General features: G+C 35.2%; 1 protein-coding gene across 1 annotated transcript in view; it reads left to right on the top strand.

The window, feature by feature from the left end:
• Positions 1 to 11218: 11218 nt before the first annotated feature.
• Positions 11219 to 23611, top strand: part of CD247 (CD247 molecule) — a 31818-nt gene continuing 19425 nt past the window's right edge. The window contains exon 1 of the mRNA XM_026700718.2: positions 11219 to 11395. Within this exon, the coding sequence (XP_026556503.1) occupies positions 11338 to 11395 (58 nt within the window). The 5' untranslated portion in view covers positions 11219 to 11337. The remainder of the gene's footprint in view (positions 11396 to 23611) is intronic.

Genomic DNA, 23611 nt, shown 5'->3' on the forward strand with positions numbered 1-23611 from the left:
AATTCGAAAAATTAGAATATCGTGCAAAAGTTCATTTATTTCAGTAATGCAACTTAAAAGGTGAAACTAATATATGAGATAGACTCATTACATGCAAAGCAAGATAGTTTAAGCCGTGATTTGTCATAATTGAGATGATTATGGCTTACAGCTCATGAAAACCCCAAATCCACAATCTCAGAAAATTAGAATATTGTGAAAAGGTTCAATATTCTAGGCTCAGAGTGTCTCGCTCTAATCAGTTAATTAAGCCATAACACCTGCAAAGGGTTCCTGAGCCTTTAAATGGTCTCTCAGTCTGGTTCAGTAGGAATACAATCATAGGAAAGACTGCTGACCTGACATCAGAAGCTCTTACCTGGGCTAAAGAAAAACAGAATTGGTCTGTTGCTCAGTGGTCCAAAGTCCTCTTTTCTGATGAGAGCAATTTTTGCATCTCATTTGGAAACCAAGGACCCAGAGTCTAGAGGAAGAATGGAGAGGCACACACTGCAATATGCTTGAAGTTTCCACAGTTTGTGTTGATTTGGGGAGCCATGTCATCCGCTGGTGTTGGTCCACTGTGCTTCATTAAGTCCAGGGTCAAAGCAGCTGTCTACCAGGAGATTTTGGAGCACTTCATGCTTCCTTCCGCAGACGAGCTTTATGGGGATGCTGACTTCATTTTCCAGCAGGACTTGGCACCTGCCCACACTGCCAAAAGCACCAAAACCTGGTTCAATGACCGTGGGATTACTGTGCTTGATTGGCCAACAAACTTGCCTGACCTGAACCCCATAGAGAATCTAGGGGGCATTGCCAAGAGAAAGATGAGAGACAAGAGACTGAAAAATGCAGAAGAGCTGAAGGCCACTATTGAAGCATCCTGGTCTTCCATAACACCTCAGCAGTGCCACAGGCTGATAGCTTCCATGCCACGCTGCATTGAGGCAGTCATTGCTGCAAAAGGTGCCCAAGCCAAGTACTGAGAACATATGCATGTTTATACTTTTCAGAGGTCCGATGTTGTTCTATGTACAATCCTTGTTTTATTGATTGCATGTAATATTCTAATTTTCTGAGATTGTGGATTTGGGGTTTTCATGAGCTGTAAGCCATAATCATCACAATTACGACAAATCATGGCTTAAACTATCTTGCTTTGCATGTAATGAGTCTATCTCATATATTAGTTTCACCTTTTAAGTTGCATTACTGAAATAATATTATATGCACAATATTCTGATTTTTTGAGTTTCACGTGTAGTTGCAGTCCCCAAGTCCTTGGAGGAAACAGGTGATCTTTGAACCTTTCCAGTTTGTTTTAGGCTGTATTATAGCACCAATATGTGATTAACAGCATGTTGAGATTTGTGGATGATCTCTGGTGGGCTATGTTTGTGGCTGGTATCTCCATCCTAACCTCTTTTAATTTTTTGTTGACTTTTAATACCATTGAGTTGGGAATGGAAGCCCTCTTCTTTGGTGGTTTTCTTCTTTCTTTCAAGCTTGGTTTAGATTCGGGTGTGTGTTGCAGGGGGAGGGGCGGCTTAAGCCTCCCATTTGTTGTTGTCATAAGGAAAATAATATCTGAGTGAAATTCTGTATATATCTTTTTCATAAATAATATCCAGATAAGTATGAATATATGTGCAGTCTTTGTAACATTATGCATAAATGGAATACACATTCTGCCTCCATAGAGGTGCATTTGTTGCTTCTTATAAATTGTGTTTTCTATTAATAGATCCACATGGGTCCTACCATGCCCGTCTTCAAGCACTCTTTAGAAAACTAGCTTTTCCCTAGACTTTAGGTTAGATGATGGTCTGGCTCTGGAAATTATGAGAAATCTGCATGGTAAGTTTTGCTCCTTGAATGAATAAGCTTTTTAATGCTGGGGTATTTACTTTAAAAAAAGCTTCACAAAGTTGTCTGGGATGGGATAGCCTACAAATATAAATACTTAAGTAAGGTCTGAATTGCCAAGATTATAATGAAAAATAAATATAATAAAACTCACAAAAACTAATAAAACCCAGCCAAAGCAGTGTCTCTTTATTTTTTTTTAATTTTTAAAATAAACTTTATTGAATACAAAAAAATAAAATATACAAATATACAAACTCAAGACAAAGATTCAAACAGACAAACGTCACAATAATCTCTGTGCTAAAACTAATTAAACTTTCCTTTAATACATTTGACAGAGTTAAATATTTCCTAAATTATATTATGTGGCAGTTATTTCTTGCTTCCTATAGGTTCTCTGTTATTTATGTTCTATCAAACATAATGTTCTGTTATTAATGTTTGTTGTTGGATTATACTTATTTATTTTTACCAATGAATTCCTTCTATTGATCGTTTAAAAACGAGGGAGTCTAAGACTAACATTAACAATTCCTGTTATTGTATGTGTCATAATCTGTTTCATAAATTTGTTTCCCCCCCTTGATTCCCCTATTCTTTTTTTTTACATTCTAGCCAATCGTACCACTTATTCCAGATCAAGTAAAATTCCGCCTCCTCTTTTCCTTTTAATTTTAATGTGAGTTTTTCCATTTCTGCACATTCACAAATTTTTTGAATAATAAATTGTATTGGTGGTATATTAGGCGATTTCCAGAATTGAGCCAGCGAAATACGTGCCGCTGTTAGGATATGGATAATCAAATATTTTACTTTGGAGGGATAACCTTCCTTAATGATACACAGAAGATACAATTTAGGATCCCACTCCAATCTACCCTGGACAGTTTCTTCTAACCAAGTTTTGATTTTAATCCAAAAATTTTTGACTACTGGGCATGTCCACCAGAGATGGAAGTAGGTACCATGATTCCCTTTGCATTTCCAACAGGTTGGATTAGATGTTGGATATATTTTTGCTAAACTGGAGGGTGCTAGATGCCATCTATATATCATTTTATATAAGTTTTCTTTATAAGACAGAGATTTAGTTATTGTAAGACTTCTCTGCCAGATATCTTCCCAGTCTTCTAAGTCTATATTATGGCCGAAATTTCTTGCCCACGCTATCATTGGTCCTTTAACAATTTCTTCAGCTAATTCATATTCTAATAATTATATAATTTAGATATATTTTTATCTGGACCTTATCAAATTTAGTGCTCTTTGATTCTATTCCAAATTCTTTTAAATCTTTCTCATATCTTATTGCTATTTGGAAATAGGACCAACAATCAATCATTATTTTTTGGTTTTCTAACTCTTGGGTCGATTTGAGCTTTCCTTCTTTGTCTAAAATTTGGTGATATTTGAGCTTTTTACTGATGTCCATTGTATTAGGGTGGAACATTGCCTCCATTGTTGACAACCATAAGGGAACTTTAATATAATGGTTTTTCCTAATATCAGACCAGGTTTTTATCAAAGATTTGCATAAAGTATGTCTCTGAAATATGAGTGACTTTTACTACTCGGGTTCCACAAGAAGGCATGCCACCCTATTTGTAAGTCGTATTCTTGTAATGTTAGAATTCTTTTGTTTTCCAATTTAATCCAAATTGAGTTATAATCTTTACAGACAGTAAAAGAGGCTGATTAGTAGCTGCCTTTGTTATATTGTTATCACTTTGGCTGAGGCATATTTGGAAATACATTTAATTTATATTAACAGCTTTTTCTACCTTTTTGAATAACCAAAGTGACTTAGAGATTTTTTACTATGATAAAGTGTAGAATTTTCAATATATATAAACAATCTATTTTATATAATTATTGCATTGTTAAATAATATGAAAACAACTATTCCTTGAATGAATTTGAATTGTTTATTATGCTTAATGTATAATAAAGTGAAGTGGATGGAAAACTTTAGAAGCATGAATCATCTGCAAAAAATAAAGTTAGTATGTACCATGCTTTCTGAATCATTTTTTTTTTATATGAACCATGATTTTTAAATACATTTATTTTAAAAAGGGGGTGTTTTCTGTATTTACAGACCATTTCTATATTTAGAACTTTTTTCAAGTTTCTACAGTTTATTTTATTGATTGATTGATAAAATTTATGTAGCCACCCATCTCACCAAAAGCAACTCTGGTTATCACTTGGATTTCTTAATACTGTTTCATATTGTTTCTTTTATTTTTCTTATATGTACCCATTTCATGTATTCATAACTATGTATATATTTATACCTATTATCTTGTAAGCAATTGACAAATAAAATAAATAAAATACTTCATAACAATGTTTTAAGGAAAGATCGCATGTCAGCAATTTGTCTGCTAAGATTTTTTTTTAAGGTCACCTGTTTTTGTGTGTGTGTGTTTGTAAAGGGAATCAAATCAACCAGGCCTTTTAAAAAAAGTAAAATATGGTGCAAATTCTGGCTGAAAACTAAATATGGAATGCACAGGATGTCTTTCAAGAACACTGAGGGAATTAAGCATTTTAAAGTTTTTAATATTTTTCTTGGATAATCTATTTGCCTGTTTTTAAATTTTTTAAATAATTTATTCAATTTATAAGCTGCTTCAATTGATTGAAGCTGTTCAAGTGAATCTAGATGAAATATACTACAGTAAAACAATAAAATAAGTAGAAAAATAGCAATAAATAACTGAAAAACTATATATTACTATACTAAGTAAGGGATCTCCATGAACACCAAGGAATATTACATTAATTCTAAATAGGCAAACAAGTCACCCTACCTCAGAGTCTAGTGAGAAAGCTACATTTTTTAGGTTTCCTGAATAATGGCTGAGTAAGGACAGTACAGACTTCAGAGGAGATGCTATTCCACAGAGCAAGAATGGTTATGGACAGAAAGTGTTTTCAACTGTCAGACCTTCAAGGTACCCCAGCTCAAAAATAGAAATGTTAGAATTAGATTAATATGGGCTATAATAACAGAAAACCTATCAGCATTTTCCTTTTTTTAAAAATCCTATACCAAAGAGAATTAAGGTGCAACAATCTTGAGTTTCTTTTTTCTTGTTTTCCCAAACTAAGGTCACATTTTCCTAACAGTTGCTGTAAATTTTCTTCAAAGGTATCTATGTACTTCCTCTACATTAACATAATTTTAATGAAGGGACCCGCATCACACCCATTGTACTAGAATTAATGGTAGAAAAGGCAGATGCACTGAGGCAGTCCCACAAATAACCATGAAAGGTTTTCTATATGACTACCCATATCCTTGAATTTCATCTGAAAGCTAGCAGGCAATCTTTCAGCTTTCAGATGAAATTCAACGGTATTTGTAGTCATATATGAAGAGCAGAGTATTATTTTTTGAGTGTGGATTCTGTCATATTAGTCTAATCCTCTGATTTAACTATTCCTCAGGTATGTAGAAGGATGAGTTCCATGTGGGCCCCCTTAACTTTTATTCATTTATTACTGGAGTTTTTATGCCACTCGTCTTAACTGATACAGTGACTCTGGGTGTTTACAGTAGGATAAAATGTTAAAAAAAGTCCTACCAGATAATTAAAGTTAGAGGAATTTAATGGAAAAGATAAAAACCAAGATGATGGGCATTCTGGGATTGGCAATCTTCTCCATCCATTCAGCCACCCAATGTACCAGGCCCTTTTGAGGCCCAGGCCAAGTATCAGCCAAGTTTTCAGGTTTTTCTGGAAGGCCAGGAGTATGGGGGCTGGGCCTTACTTTCAGTGGGAGAATATTACAGAGGGCAGGGGCAAATAAAATACAACTTCAGCAACAGAGTTGTCAATGTCTGGAATCCACTACCTGACTTTGTGGTCTCTTCCCCAAACCCTCAAAACTTTAACATTTAACCTTTAACCAGCTACTGTTGACTTCACCACATTCCTAAGAGGTCTGTAAGGGGCATGCATAAGAGCACCAACGTGCCTACTGTCCCTGTCCTAATGTCCCCTTTTATCTGTACCCATTTCATGTACTCATAATCATGTTCTGAATTATATCTATTATTAAAAACATGATTGACAAAATAAATAAAAACAAATAAAATATATATATATAAGGAAAAGTCGAGGGAAATTCTTATTCAGAAGTGTGGGTTCCCTGGGAAGGGAAGATTGAGTCCATTTTTTCTTGCTACAAGAAAAAGAAAATGAAACTGTTGCATTTGTACTTTTATTAGCAACTTGATTTGGCAAACTTAATAAATGAAACTTACTATATCACCACACACTCTTTTCTCAGGTCATATGCCACACATCTGATGAAGTAGACGGTGATTCACAAAACCAAATCCAGCAAACTGACTTTTCTTTGATACCAGAGACTTTGCTATTTTTGTTCGCAAATACTAGAGCAACTACTTCTCAGAAAAAAACTAAAGTAAGTGGCTAGCTAGTGGCTTATTTGTTTGTTGTTTTGTCAGGAGTGGATCTTATGAAGATTTAGAATTAGTGTCAGTCCTCTTCCATGAAAAAAGTTCTCCGAAATGAGAGAGAGAGAGAGAGAGAGAGATTGAGAGAGAGAGAGAGAGAGAATCCCTTTAGAATGCAATAATTAACACCTCCCTGCCAGTAAATGTGGAATTTCTAGGAGATTAGTGCATTGAACCTAATAAGAATTGAACGAAACTTCCCTGTAAGGAGAAACCAACCAACACAGGTAAACAGTGAGGCAGGTTTGGCTGTGACTTTTCAGTTGAAATCCTGATTTGGCTATTCAAGAGTTTTATTTTTATATACAACCCATTAGCCTTTGAGAGAGCATTGGTGAGAGAAACTGTTAAGTGTTAGTTTTGCTTCTGCTCCTTGGGACTTAAAAATGTTAATTTTGACTACATACAATCCAGGTTTTACTGGAGTCTTTGCGGGTTTAGTCTCTCCCTGTAGTAATTTTTATACGTCTTATTCCTCTTCTCAGGTGACAAAGGCATTCATATTGTCTTCCATTAATATCAAATATCCTGAGAAAAATCTGCTGCAAAGGCAATTAGTTAATTCCTAATAGCAGTTTATGAGTGTTGATCGTTGATTCATTGGGGCAAGAATAGATGAGTGATTTATAAATGTAACTTGGTTCTGACAAAGGCTTGTTTTTTGAGAAGTCATACACTTCCTGTAAAGTCTTTAAACTTGTGATTGCCATTAACCACCCAAACAAGCACACCACACAAGACTTAGAATACAAACAAATTCTCTCAGAATTGCAATAAATTGTATTTATATTAATAAAAGTTTATTCTAGTTTAAATATCCCATAAAATTAAAATACAGACTTTTTGCAGAAAAACCATTTTACATAACAACACAAATCCATGTATTTATTTCTAATCTAGGAATGGATTCCAAATTAATTTACCTTCTTTGTCAGATGTAATCTTGAGACACAATTCTAGATATCAAAGTAGGCCTCCATAACCCATTTTAACTAAAGCTAATTCAGTATACTTTGTGGGTATATATGGTTTCGTAAAGTTTAATAAAAATTTAAGTTGTATTGTGATTTCAACTTTTAAGATTAGTTTTATTCACATATGAATCATTTTTCTAAATTTTTAAGATTTACAATATTATCACATTTTAAGAAAGAATGATCCAACCTGATCACTTCCTTTCCACCAGTTTTTAGAAGATAAACTATCCAATTTAGCAATCAGAAGTGGGATAATATACTAATGAAAAAACTTATAAATTGTCTCTAAATATAACATTTGGTAGAAATTTAATATTCTTCTTGCATTGATATTCCCTACCTAACTATTATCACATCTAAATTCTGCATCTATTTAATTATACATTTTTTGACTTTTGTATTATGTTTGCTTTGATCAATTTTTTTTGCATGTTGTTTATTCTTTGTTAAAGAGAAAAGAAAATATACTCATTTTCTCTGCAATATTTTTCCCTTTTCCAACTGCAGAGCATATAAGCCACGGTAGTGTGTTTTGAAATAAATGGGCTAAACACAGGGTGAATGGAGCCCCTTCACTGGATCTCTTTCTTTTGAGTGACCAGATGCTATCTTTGAATGTACTTGTGTTGTGTTTTTATCATGGTTTTCTGGTATATATTCTGAACCACCCAGAATTGCTTTCGGTAGTGCCTAATACAAATAAAATAAATAATGAATGGAACAACTTACGTCCTGCAACAATATATTTAACACCAGCAACAACTTCTGCCTATCCCAGGTCCTTGGGAAGGACTAGATAGGTGGACAAAATTTAGTCTAAACATCTGACTGACTGTGCAATCTATCATAATCATCTCTTTGTAGGTTTATAAATTATAATTATTATCTAGACCAAAAGTTTAAAACCCTAATCTTAATACACACACAATTCAATGTTTTTTTCAAAATTTAAAATATAGATAATAAAGCATTTAATTTCCAATTTGTTGCATTATTGAAGTGTGGATGGAAACTGAAATGTGCTCCATTTGCTCCTCTGATGCCAGAAGTTTCTTTATGCGTATGTTTGTCTATGCACATGGCAAGCACATATACTAAATTAATATATTTTATATTCATAGAAAAGCTCACATGTATTTTTATTTTCAGAAACACTGTAATTATTGGTATTAGTCACCTTTTAATGTTGTTCTACCAACTGCTGATTAAGGAGAATTTCAAATGACTGTAGTGAATCAAATCAGTAGATAAAACTGCATAGTTTCATGTACCTTTCTCCCAACCATTTTCCACAATTAACAATTGCATAAAAGAAACAGGTAGTATTACATGCCTGTAAATAATCAGCTCTTTTCCAAATTTCGTCCCTTCCGGATGTGAATATCAGTATCCATAATCTCCTGCCATAATATGCTAGAACTGTAAAAGTATGAAATTCCATACACTGAGAGAAGCTCAGATAGTAATTAAAGAATAAAAGAGAACGGAATCAGAACAAAGAAAACTTGCTCCTAGATGTCTGCTCTCTGGAAAGAACAAATGAAAGCAGGCCACTCAGAACCTTCTCTGTAGAAAGGGGAAGGAAGAAGTTTTACAGCTTGGATCCACATCTCTCCAAGCTCAATATCTTAGCCGGAATTCTCCCATAGGTTACTATGTTCTATTTATTTAAAAGGGTGTTTACTGCCATCACTTTGTAGATGGGATCCTAGGTAATGGAAGGAGTTGGTCTTCACTAGATCTTTACTGCTGACTTGCGTGGTGGCGGTGCTTGGGCTGGTCTCTAAATATTCAGTCTTCTTGATATTAAGGTGCAGGGCAAATTGGCAAAGGCAATTGTTCCATAGTTGTGATAATATCCATAACAATGTTGAACCTTGATGAACATCAACTTTCACAGGAAAGCTGTCAGAAAGGCTGACAGTGCATCTCATGTGGCAGCTGGTATTTGCATGCAGCATCTGGACCCATGTCAAGAGTAACTCAGGCACACTGTGGTCACATATCACATACCAAATCAGCTGATGCAGAATATGGTCAAAGGCCTTTTCAAGATCAAGGAAAGCCAAATGTAAAGGTTTCCCTTTTTCTCAATGTTTCTCTATAAGCATGAGAACTGCAACGATGGGGTCAGTAGTACTAGAGGCTTTGACAAAGCCACATGGATTGGTACTGATTTTTATGATGTCATGTAAGCACTGGTTGATGATACACTCAAAAATTTTCATTGTGTGTGTTGGAGGCAAAATTTGTCAATAGTTTTGGGCAATCTGCTGGATCGCCATTATTCTATAAGAGCATTACTGTGATGCTCATGCTCCAGTTAGCAGTAATGTGCCCAGAGTCCACTATTGCATCAACAAAATTTGTTAGCCAATAGGCTAACAATAAGCTTATATGATAACATTTAAATAGCCTATCTTTAGAGGTAAATTATCAATCCCTGCCCCAATATCTAGGTGGCAACAAGTGCAACAAAAGAGCAGCTGGACAATCACCAACAACAAAGTATTTTAGATAACTGTATTAATATTTCTAGTACACATAAAATTGAAAAGATCATTCCTGACATACAAGAATCCAAAGATGGGGGGCCTGAGTAGGCCCACACTGACATTTTCAGCCAGGGCATGGGTGATGTACCCTAAGATATTTTTTAGGAAGAAAATGTGGCAAAGGAAAGACCGTCTCTTGCTCATCACATCTACCTGACCCATCAGAGTGGAGAGGCAGGGAATGCTGTGGGTCCCATCCAGGGGAGGGATTCAAATTTTTTAACAACTGGTTCTGTGGGCATGGCTTAGTTGGTGGGTGTGGCTTGGTGGTCATGTGACTGGGTGGACGTGGCTTGGTGGTCATGTTATTGGCTGGGCGTGGCCAATTCAGTATCACTCACATCGAGGCACGCATCTCCTTGCCTGACCTCTAATGACTGTGGGGATACTGCAACAGTTGTAAATGTGAAAAATGGTCATAAGTCACTTTTTTCAGTGCCAATGTAACTTTGAATGGTCACTCCACACAAACAAAGTACCAGCAAAGGAGGGGAAAAAAACTCCAGAGACAGGAAGTCTAGTCCTGCCAAGAATGTAATAAGGGTTAACGGAGAGACAGTTCCTGTAAGCAACACCAGAATGTTTCCTTCCTGCCTTCCTTACAGGATTAGGCCAGTAATTTCTTCTAACAACCGGTTCTCCGAATTGCTTAGAATGTTAACAACCGGTTCTAGTGAATAGGTGCAAACTGGTAGAATCCCACCCCGGTCCCATCCCCAAGGGAGATACACCTGGTGAGGCCCAGAAGAATGGCCCTGTCAGTGGAGGCTCCCTCTCTATGCAACATCATTCCCCCAGAGATTAGAATGGCGCCCTCTCTAATAGTCTTCTGGAAGGCCCTAAAGACCTGGTTCTGCCAGTGGGCCTGAGGAACCCAGAGTGGAATGGAGTCCATTAAATGGCTCATATAGGGGATGATTTTATTATATTATACTATATTAATGTCATATATTTATTTGGCTTTTTAAATTAGTTTTATTGTTTTAAATGTGGTTTTATATTCTGTAAGCCACCTTAAGTCACCATGGGCGAATACAAATTAAATCAATCGATCAATCTTAGAGTCTGGATATGCCTATAGGCTGGAATCAAAGTGCCAGAGAGCAACCGTGGGTGAAGTTAAGGCAGACATTTTGCACTGAAATTTGGAGATTGCATAACACACCATTTTGCTGGATGGAGTTCAATCTGCTGCAAACTTTAACAACCACTGATCATTCCAGATACTCATATTTGGAGCCATTTTTAATTGAATTTTCTGATGGTAGAGCAAAAGAGTGTGCATTTCAACCTTATTGCCAGCAGGTGGTTTCTGAAAGATCTCAGTGGGCTTTGCACTTCCTGTGAAGGCAATCAGAAGAACAAAGCCTTTTGTCTTGTCTTTTCCTTGTCCTGCTATCTGTTCAATTGTGGTCTTCAGCCTTCTTCTTCACCCCCAACTGGCTTACAACCCTGGGGGAAAATGAAGCTGAAAGGAATACTTATCAATGCGATCCTTCAGGCTTTGCTACCAATTGCAGGTAAGACAGGCTTTTCATATTCTAAGAAACTATTTTAAAAATTTCTCTTCCCCAAAATGGAGGAAAGAGAAAGCTTCTCTTGCATGTCATATTTTCCTTGTACCAGGAAGGAAATATCTATGTAAACTTGTAGTTACGTCTCCTTGATAAAAATCAGCTACACATTTTGTCCAAATCCCATCAAATTCCATCCTTGGATCAGTGCTTTTCATAAGGCAAAGCTCTATAACCTGATGAAGAGAAGACCCTGGCTGGCAGGTGGATTAAAAAAGAACATTTTAATGTCCTGTGGTTTTGGTCTGGAAACCATTTGAGCCTGCTTCCATTTGCAAACAATGTTGAACTAAAAAGGGTATCTTTCGGCATTGCTGTACACCTACTAGTAGTGCACTGGTCAGTGATGCAACATTTCAAACCCTAAGCATTTCTATGGCTGAAATCCAATGGACACATCTTGAATAATCCCAGTGGATATGATGGATTTTTTGAATAAGTATGCCTGGAATTATGCTGCAAATTTTAAAAACTTGTTAAACTACATAAAAGATCATAGTTGTATTAATTTGTTTTAAAAAATAAATCAGAATTTTTTAATTTAAATTGCAATTTCCAGACTATTAAGTTTTAACTATTCATCTTCTTTATAAGAGAGCTGGATAACATTTAAAACAAACAGAAGTTAAAGGGGTCAAATTTTATTCTTTTACATTCATGATCCATATTATATGGAAGATACATGCAAACATCGTACATTCTGTATTAGGGTGTCCTGTTTGCATGTCCTGAAGGCAAAGAAAACAAAATACAGCTTTGAGCCTTCTGGATCCCATCACATGCAAACCTTTCATGCATACCTCTTAACTTTTTACCTATACTAAGAAAAAATATTCCTATTGTATGTGTTTATGTTGAATGGTACCATTGCAAAGTTTCAACTGGTGGAGGCTAGTTTTCTTTAGAGGCGTCTATTTTTAAGTGTTCATTTTACATGGCAATACAGTAAGTAAAACACAAATGCACATTCTCTCTCTCTCTCATCATTTTCTGAATTGTAACAAGGCTCATATCAGTCCAAAAGTGAAGAAGAAAATATAATAGCAAAAAGAAATGAAATATATTTCCATCAATATACTTTCTATGCATTGTAATAATTTGGGTTATTAAAAAGTCAACATTTGAATATCTGGTTTTCTAAGACTAAATGTTATTAGTTCTGCTTATTAAAATTATTGATTAAAATTATATTGACACCTCTTGAAAACTATTACATCTTAAAGGATAGGCTTTGGATACATCTACCTAACGCGGTTTTGTTTACAATGAGGAGGTAGGTTTTCAAATACTTTGTCCCTATAAACATCAAAGCAATATCATATGCAATACCTTTTGGGAAGAAAATATAGAACGTTTGATTTCAAACATGTGTTCTCCCGAACTACACCTTCAGTATACAGTGATACAGATGCAGAGAGAAGAATATAAACATAGTGTTGTGTGGTAAACTTTAATTCAGATGATGGTTTTCTATTTTGTCAAGTCTCCTTCTCATTGCTAACCAACTATCAAGCAAAAGTTATATGTATTAAATATATATTAAATATATCACTTATTAAAATTGATCTTAATATATAATAATTGACTATTAAATTGCTAAATATATTTTTATGGAAGTAATTCCTGATCATAAGAAAAAAATAAACTTTGTAGACAATACAGTGTTGACATAGCTGTTTGTATAAATGTTGTATGCTATTTGACCATGTAATTTAGTGATGTAAGAACACAATAATGTTCTGTAGTTAAAAAAAGCCCTATCATTCCAAGGAAATGAAGTATTTTCCATATATGACAATAAAGTCATATTTATTGTATTAATCTACAAACAATCTTTGTGGAATATTAGATGTATTAGATGTATGCATACTTAATTACTTTTATTTCAGCAACAGACTAGATGTCTTTCGTAGGGAGGCTGTACTAAGACTGGGTTTTCTAAATGAACATAAAACATTGATAGTCTTGTATGGTGTACATATAATTGATAGGACTAGCTGTAGTATTAAAGCAAAATGGTTATTTCAAATAGCTGATTTTGGATATTATTAAAAACAGGAAATTATTGATATTATTGTAATTGTATTTTTATTGGCAAGGATTAGGAAGATGAGTAACATTTATGTGATTTTGCTTTTTGAAATGCCAAAATAATTTGATGTTCCTTAGGTACTTTGAAGTGTGCTTGTATGTGTGTGTTTGCAAGAGACAGAGAGAGAGAGAAAGGGAAGGAGAAAGGGAGGGAGGGAGGGAGGGAGGGAGAGAGAAAGAGAGAGATATTTAGATACACAGATAGAGATTATTATTCAAAAGGTTTGGGATTAATTTAATAATTTATTATACAAGGCTATGTATCTGAGCTTGCATGTCCTGTGTGGTGAAGTCTCCTTCTCTTTTCTACATTGTATTGCCATTTCTGCAGTTCAGGGCTAACACTTTTGTGTACTGTCCTCTGCTATCAGGATCTTTGTATGATTTGACCGCAGTAGAGGAAGAGAGGGAATTTTGAGCTGCCCTCCTAGCCCTACTTTTAGTAGCTTTCTTAGCCCACCTGCAGATGTTCTGCTTTATATACAGTATATGATTGCCTGTTACCACCCATGTTCTATTTAAACTGTTATTTAAAGAACAAAAGAGAAAATACTGAAAGGTGTTTTGATTATTTGAATTAATTTTAAACAATTCAGGTGATTCCTACCTAATACTTATCCCAGATGTAAGCTACCATAACCTCTTTTGCACATGACCATGTGAAAGTGGCTGCTTTTGTAAACGATACCGTAGATTTAAATTTTCTAAAACTGATCCATGCCACGCAAGAAGATCGGTTAAGTTTAGGTATACAGTATGTTGGAAATCTTATAACTTTATTTTTCTTTGAAAAAAGTGATTCTTCAGTTGTGTCTCTTGCCTAGATCTAAAAATGAATGCTGGGGAAGAAAGGTCCTCTAAGATAACACAAAAATAACCCCTATTAAACTTTTTAGGGATTGCAATTTAGTGTATATTTCTTATGCACAAATATTTCACAAGTAAAGCATGATAGTTTCTGAATTAGTGCCTCAGATAAAATGGAGAAATAATAGGCTTTATTAAATTTATTTTCAATTATCTACTATGGATTCTTCTCTACTCATATACTTAGAAATGAAACATTGTTTCTATTTTGTTGATTTTATTCAGTCCTGAAAATTAGCCAATTAAAAATAATTGTCTTAGACATAGAATCTACAATTTCTCTCTGAATATTCATTGTATGACCTAAATTATTACCTCATTTAAAATCTTCGCTGTACTTAGTAAAATAACAGAGTACATGCCATGAAGAAATACATGTCAAGAGGAAAATTAAATGCCCAACAATTATGAATTAAGTATATAGATTTCTCAAAACCTAAAATGAACCAAAGAAAGTAACATATTTAATGTTTTAAGTCTCTGTCTCCCTAACCCTTTTCCATGTAATATTAAAATTGATTTTAGTTTTCTGTATTTAAAAGCATTTTTGACAAGTTTCTAAATAGAGACTGTTTAGATTTACACACATATCTATTTTACTGCTGATCTTAAAATGATAATTTATTTGAATTTTAGCAATAGCATTTGAATGTCTGTGAATGCACAGCCTTCTCCAACCTAATACTCTTTAGCTGTGTTTGGATTACAGCATGCAGAATTTTAAGTCTTAGCTGACGTAGTGTGATTATTATTAGCTCCGCATTCTTGAATACTTGTCTAGTTATTACACTGAGTGTAATAGAAGCAGAGCTTTTATTGTGTGGCAGGGCACCATGAATTTTACATTAGGCTGAATCATATTGACCAACACTTTCTATGTTACAGAATGGATTTGACTTGAAGAAACAACCAAACAATAAATATTGTAGTAATAAATAAATAGTGCAATCAGTTAGGAGAAATAAGTCTCCTTAAAAGGTGACTCCTGTTTATTATGGTGATATAGCAATAATTATTTTTAAGTAACACAAATATAATGATTAAATAACAGTGATGATCTTAAGACTTTTGACATTTTAAAACCTTATAGAGAATTCTGATTAAATGTTTTATTCAAAACCTATTTTGCTTTGCAATTTAGAATATGTTAGCTATTATATTAGGTATTAGCTTTGTCATAAAAGGTTTTGATTCAGAATTCTTCTCTCTTCTTTGTGACGTTCCATAGGCTAGTACTACTTTACATTACATCAAACTCAAGGCCCAATCATTTTGATATAAGAAACTCCTCACCTCCTTGAAGTGTTTAAGAAAATTTTACAATGTAGAGTAGCGTTTATCTGTAATGATTGTAAAAACATTTCATTTTAAAAAGATAAATAGATGATGCACACAGATACTGTAAAATTCGTAGGGCATGTTATCTTACAACAGATAGTCCTCATTTAATGACTGCCTCAGAGACCATTTGCAATTACAGTGGTAATGAAAAAGAAACTTTATGACCAATACTTCTATTTATTACCTTTGCAATTATGTTTCAGTTAGTATGCAGTGTCTTGGCCCATTTTTCTCTCCCCACACCAAACAGAGAGATTGACTAAACCAGCAAGCTCTTTCTGAGCAGCTATTCTCTTACTGTGTAATGCAAGGGTCTTCAAACTTGGTAAGTTCAAGACCTGTGGACTTCAACTCCCAGAATTCCTGAGCTAACATGACTGCAGGAGGATTCTGGGAGTTGAAGTCCACAGGTCTTAAAGCTATCAAGATTGAAGATCCCTGTTGTAATGCATGTCTAATAAGTGCCAACTGCAAATTAACAAGTTCAGCTGTCTGATTTTAATTACAGCAGTAGATTAAAAGATTGTGCTGTCAGCTGCTGCCTAAAATTGACAAGACCCCAATAAGATTCACACTAAAGATTTTATTTTGCCTTTTAAGCAGCTGGTAGCTCATAGTCATCAGTGCTCTAAGGTTAGCACATTTCTTTTGATAGGTATTCTCCATTCTGTGCCTGCTTACTCTCTTGTAATCTCTTCCTCTCCAAAGAACGTAAATACAAACATTTCTCTTCTTGTGCCAGGGTGAGCATTCCAAAGACTGTGGGAATGTGGAAAAAGACTTATAAGATCTCCCCTTTTTCCCAGCTTCTTCATGAGTTGAGTTCCAGAAAATTTCCCCACAATTTGAGCTTACCTGGCTGTTTTGAAATAAATATTTCTGATGTCAAAAAGCAAAGAAACTGAAGTAAAATTGTAACCACAGTCAACAGCCATGTGATTTTTTCACTTAGTGACTGCTTTGAATAACTATATAGGTCCAAACCCAGGGGTGGGGTTTAAAATTTTTAGCAAAGGGTTCTCTGCCCGGTTGTTGGGTGGACGTGGCCATGGTGGGTATGGCCTAGTCAGCCTCCTGCACCACGGTGGGTGGGTAGGGCATTTTTGCCCTCCCTAGGCTCCGGAGGCTTTCCTCGAGCTTCCAGGAGAGCGAAAATGGCCTCCCCAGGCTCCAGGTGCTCTCCGGAAGCCCGAAATGGGCCCATTTCCAGCCTGCCAGAACTTCCAGGACACCCATTGTTCACCCTCCCTGAGCCTCAGTGCATGCCCTGCACTTATCTACATCCAAAACGGGCCGTGTGGGACTCCTAGGAGGGGAGCGGTGGGCGGGGCAGGACCAGCCAGGAGTGGGATTTGGGGTTTCTTCAAACACTTAGCCAGGGGCTCTCCTGAACCCCTGCAAACCCCAGCAGCCCACCCCTGTCTAAACCCCAATTATAGTTGCTAAATAAGGATTACTTGTATGCTGCCCATTTACTATTTTCTTTTAAAAAATAAACTATTGCATACCATTACTGTTTTTATTGATTGGTCAAAGGTCATAATAAAAAAAATCAATTATTTCTAACAGACCTTATTGACAGGAGGTCAGTTTTGTACAGCTTTTTTTTTAAATCGCAGTAATATAATTACAAACCAGTCAGAAACAAATAATAGGAATGTACTAAGCAATCAATCCATATCAATTCATCCAAGATGTAAAAAAAATATTGTTTTTGTTTTTGTTGTTTAGAGATAGGCAATCAAAATATCAAACTACACTGAGAGCACATGCACTAAGTCAAATTCCTTTTGTGTCTAATCACACTTTGCCAATAAAAAATTCATTCATTCATTCATTCAAAATATGCAACCAGATTTAACAAGAGATAAGGATAAAGTAACAGACAATAAAAAATGAATTCTTATTTTTAACAATAATTTATTGGACAAATGTTTTGCAAATTAAAAAGTCAATAGCTAAAATTAATATTGTTACTGGATTATGAAAATTGAAAGATAGATCCAGGCTGAAACGTCACTCTTAGCCTTGTTAGGAAATCAGCTTCACGGAAAACTATCATTCTTATTTTAAGTAAACTTATTTATCAATGCAAAATTTATGAACTTGGTTTTGGGGAAATCAGATTTACAGGTAGACCTTGACTTACAACAGTTCACTTAGTGACTGTTTGAAGCTACAACAGTTACAACACTCAAAAAGTGACTTATGACCATTTTTCACAGTTATGATGTTGCAGCATCTCCATGGTCACGTGATTTACACTTGGATACTTGATAACTGACTCACATTTATGATGGTTGTAATGCCCCATGCAATGTCATGTGATGACATGACAACCTTCTGACAAGCAAAGTCAATGGGGAAGCCAGATTCACTTAACAACCAGGTTACTAATTTAATAGCTGCAGTGATTCACTTAACAAATGGGGCAAAAAAATGGGGCAAAACTTATTTAACAAATTTCTCACTTAGCAACCAAAATTTTGGGCTCAATTGTGGTCGTAGGTTGAGGACTACCTGTGTTTAACTCAAACTAAGTACAGTTTCTTGGGTTCAGTTTCTACCAGTTCACACCTATTCAGTTTCTACCAGCTCACACCTATTCTCTAGAACCGGTTGTTAACATTCTAAGCAGTTTGGAGAACTAGTTGTTAGAAAAAATTACTGGCCTAAGGAAGGCAGGAAGGAAACATTCTGGTGTTGCTTACAGAAACTGCCTCTCCGTTAGACCTTATTACATTCTTGGCAGGACCAGACTTTCTGTCTCAGGAACATCTCTGGAGTTTTTTTTCCTCCTTTGCTGGTACTTTGCTTGTGTGGAGTGACCATTCAAAGTTACAGTGACATGAAAAAAGTGACTTATGACCATTTTTCACACTTACGACTGTTGCAGCATCCCCACAGTCATGAGAGGCCAGGAGAGGAGATGCGTGCCTCGATGTGAGTGATATTGAGTTGGCCACGTGCAGCCAATAACATGACCACCAAGCCATGTCCACCCAGTCACATGACCACCAAGCCATGCCCAGCACCTAAGCCACGCCCACAGAACCGATTGTTAAAAATTTGAATCCCACCCCTGCTTACAACCTTTGCTGCATGCCCATGATCACATAATCAAAATTCAGATACTTGGCAACTGGTTCCTATGTATGATGGCTGCAGTGTCCCGTAATCATCTGATCCCCTTTTGCAACCATCTGACAAGCAAAGTCAATGGGAAAACCAAATTCATTTAACTACCGGGTTACTAACTTATTAACTACAGAGATCCACTTAACAACTGTAGCAAAAAAGGTCATAATATGGAGCCAAATTCACTTAACAAATGTCTCACTTACCAAAAGAAACTTTGGGCTCAATTGTGGTCATAATTCTAGGACTACCTATATTAAGCACATGGATACATGTTTTAATTTAGGTTTACCATGTTGTATAACATCATGATTTAGGGTGATCTATGAACAATGTAGATTCTCTTTATTGATCTGAAGGGTTAAAATGGGCAAGAATGGAGTTATGGCATCCATTTGTAATAAACAAAAATTAAATATGGCTTTTGTTTTTCTTATTTTTAAAACTAGTAACTAATAGCATAATTATAATCTGGTCAGCTGAAAAGAGGATGGCAGTAATCTTTAGTTATAATTTTGTTATTGAACTATAATTCCCAATCATCTTCCCCATTTTGAGGGCTTCAGCACTGGGGTAGACCATGCTACCTTTATAACTGAGGAATCGGGCCAATTTATGCATTCATGGGTTGCATTCATAATTCTTTAAAGATGAGAAGTTTCTAAATTACTTGATATTTTTCATGTATAGCAAAACCATAGCTTTGAGATACGAGATCTCTTCATCACATCTATGTATTACAAGTGATTAAAGATGATGATGATGAAAGCATTTCTTGTAATATTTATTATACTAGGCATTTTAGAGAAAAACTGCTAAATATTAATTAATATGAATTTCAATTTATTTTTGCTTTTTTTTCAAATGAAGCTAAATTACTTACATTTAATCACTATTTGATTCAAATCCTTTGAAATAAAATATATTAAGAAAAAGATATTTAATTGATATGTTCATGAATAGAGAATTTTCAGTCATAGTTATTACCCATTAACAAATGATATAGAAACTTGACAGAGAAATGTGCAATTTAACTATAGATACTATCTAAAACAGGAATGTCAAACTCATGTCGTCATGGTGGTGTCACATGACATATCATAATTTTTCCCCCCTTTGCTGAACCAGGTGTGACGCATTTCGCCCACAGGCCACAAGTTTGACAGTCCTGAATAAAGTATACTTTAGTTTTTTTTCTTTTTGCAAAAAACTTTAGTATAAGGCTGTAAAGCATGGTTGTCCACCCTTTGGCTTGCCTGGGCTGCATTGAGTGAAGAGAAATTGTCTTGGACTGCATATAAAATATATAATATTGTTAATGTATATGAATAACAAACTTCTTTGTAAAAAACTATATTACGATCTTGTGGGGGCCGCATTATTAACTATCCAGGACCTCATGTAGCCTATGGACCATACCTGATCTAAAGCATCTGTTATAGGAGAGAAACCTTCCTGCAAGGCCTATTTGAATTCAGCAAGTTGAGTTCCTTGGAAAGGTTACAAGTCTAATATTTTAGGGGCCTGATTTATTACATTAAGAAACCATGAAAATATATTGAAAAATGTAGTCATAATTATAGTAATTTCTTACACAATAAATTTCTGGCTAACTATTTCCTGCTTTAATCAGAATTACATGAAAGAGACATTTATAGGATTAACTGTTCTTACGGTACATAATTTTGCTAAAATTATATACTGTATAATGGCAAAAGGTTGGAGTATAGTGAAATGAAACCATGAACTAGACCATAGTTCCAATATTTGCTGTTAAATTTCATTATAAATTCAGTAGAATTTTGCCACTGAAATCCGTGTTTGGAGGTTTGAGCGGCCTCTGGAACAAATTTGGCATTCACACAGAAGGAAAAAATATGATTACATAATCATTCATGCATCAGTGTCCATAAGTGGCATTTTTTTATTTTTTTATTCATGCATTATTTTCCCAATCAGATTCTAGAGTTATTTAAGCAATAAAATTTGAAAAACTGCAAAGAAAAAAGTAGTGAAATATATACAAGGAAATACATCATAATTCTGCACGTTTTGAAAATGATGCAGAAAAAAACATTTGGAACTCACAGGAGTACAAGCAGTGGTGTATTAACCATTAAGCAGACTAAGCACGTGCTTAGGGCACCAGGCCTTTATGGGGGCACCACAAAGTTGAGAATATGGCTTTGTACAGTATGTACAAAGGAGGCGGGCAGGCAAGATTTGTCAGTGCTTAGGGCACCAGTGAGCCTTAATCTTCCACTGAGTACAAGCACAGTAGATTTTTAAAGAAGCCTTATCTCTTTTTATGCTTACTTGTGGAGCAATCCTCACTAACTACTCAGAAATAAATAGACAATGGGGCTTATTCTTAGGTAGGCACTGTAAATAGGAATTAACAATCATATTTCTTATAATTGGTTTCCACATGTCATCTATTTGTTGGTGCAGTTCACCTTTTTGTAGTGATTTGTAATATGTACACTAAGCAGTGAAAATTTTTTTACCCAGGTCACGTGCTGTTTTTACAATAAAAAGGTCAGTTTTCCCCTCCTTCCTTTGCTTCATTCTTTGTTTACTGAGATTTGTATTTGTATCTCTGGCTACTTTCCTCAAGAGTCAGTGGAAAATATTTGTTTCTATAATGAACTCTATTGTAGAAAGTGGATGACAAACAGTATTGTCATTTCAACTGAAGCCACCCACACTTACCTAGTTAATCTAGGATTAGCCTGTTTATTATTTCATACCGGTTTGGTCTACTCAGGGGAGTTGTTTTCTTAGTTTCATTAAATGACTGTGTTAGAATTGAGGTGAGGTAAATACCCATTGACAGAAGTGACTGCTGGAAATTTATTCAAAAGAGCAAAAATAATGGGAATTCTGCTCAGTAAAACTAGGGACCTCTGCTAAGTGAAGGTTTTATTTAGACGAGTTAACATTTGCAATGATTATCTGCACCCATCTTATCCCGTAGCTGTATTACTTCTTTAACTGTTCTGCATTTATCCTTTTGCTTCAATTCCCAATAAGGAGGTAGATGCCAACACCAAGTCTTTTTATTAATTTTGAAATGAGTGATGTTGTACTTTAAAATATCAAGTGCTGCAAAGAAAAACATAGTTAGTCAAAGCCAGATTCAAATAGAAGTATGCTGAATGGACATTGTGTTCCAGCATAACAATAACATTTACATTTTCTAGCTAGCTTGGTACTATAGTTATGAACTTTCAGTAGATAATAGGGTAATAAGTTCAATTGTGTCTGATTCTTGGAGATTGCTTGGACAAGTCTTGGCAGGTTTTTTTGGTAAGGTTTTTAAGAAGTGGCTTGACACTGCCTCCCACCTAGGATTCAGAGAATGTGACTGGGTGAAGGTCACCCATCTATTTTGTACTTAGGGCAGGACTAGAATTCACAGTCTTCTGGTTTTTAGCCTGAGATGCCTTAACCACTCCACCAAGCTGGGTCTCAATGTTTGTTTAAGATAATGGAATCACTGAATATTCACTTTTACAATATTTTTGTTAGTTAAGTTAAGCTATTAAAGATATAATTCTCAACTGTCCAATCCTTCTAACAGCTATAACATATTTCAAAGTAGTGTTTATGAGGTATTGTGTTAATAAAAACATGCAGTGGAATTTTAATGCAACCATATGTTCTGGTTTAATGGAATGGAATACTTTATTTGGCCAATGTGATTAGACAAATAAGGAATGTGTCTCTGGTGCAGAAGCTCTCAGTCTACATGCAAAGTAAGACTAGTAATAATCATAATAATGATACTAATAAGACCAGGTAGGAGAGAAGATGAGAAGGATAATAATACTACTACAATCATATCACATGGATGAATATACTTAGACATAAGATAGAACTGTGAGAATTAGGTGTTCAACAGAACGATGGCATGAGGGGAAAAACCTGCCCTATGTTTAGTTGTTCTGGCATGTAGTGCCCTATAGCGGCGCTCCAAAGGGAGGAGTTGAAACTGTTTGTGTCCAGGATATGAGGGGTCTATAGTTATTTTTTCAGCCTTTTTCTGACCCATTCAATATACAGGTCTTCTATGAAAGATAGGTTGATTGCAGTTGGTTTTTCTGCAGTCCTATCTGTTGTAGTCTGTACCTGCCTTGTTTAGTTGCTGTACCAAACCAGACACTTATAGAAGTACAAATGACAAATTTAATAATTCCACTGTAATTATTCTGTTTAAGGAGAGAAAATGATGGATAGCTCCAGGGAGAGTAGACTATTGTATCCTACTTGGTGCCACAATATAAAACAGAAAGGTGTTACACTAGGCTGCAAATATCAAAATCATCAGCCTCTGATTTTCATGTCATGGTAGTCTACAATACACTAGAACCATTATTTAATCCTCAAAAGAATCTCTATATGCTTGGGAAGGTGGGATGAGGGATTGTGGTATTATATTCTGACTCGTTTTGTCATTTGTTACTCTATATAACTACCACTCACAAAATGTACCAGGGGGCATTTCAAAGTACTCTATATTATCTTATAACTCCATTAATTAATGTATGATTCGAGGATGCTGTAATTGTTTTTCAATTTCTATATTTAGTTGCTAAGCTCAACAGCTTTTTGACTTCCATCATATGTAGACCTTCTGATATTCTGATATTCTTCTTTAAAGGGTAGTACTAACGGACTATTGTCAGAGGACTTCTTGTTGATTTGTCTTGATTTGCCCTTGTT

The sequence above is a fragment of the Pseudonaja textilis genome, chromosome 7 (assembly GCF_049901715.1).
Source record: "Pseudonaja textilis isolate UNSWEBS1 chromosome 7, rPseTex1.2, whole genome shotgun sequence".
Taxonomy (NCBI): domain Eukaryota; kingdom Metazoa; phylum Chordata; class Lepidosauria; order Squamata; family Elapidae; genus Pseudonaja; species Pseudonaja textilis.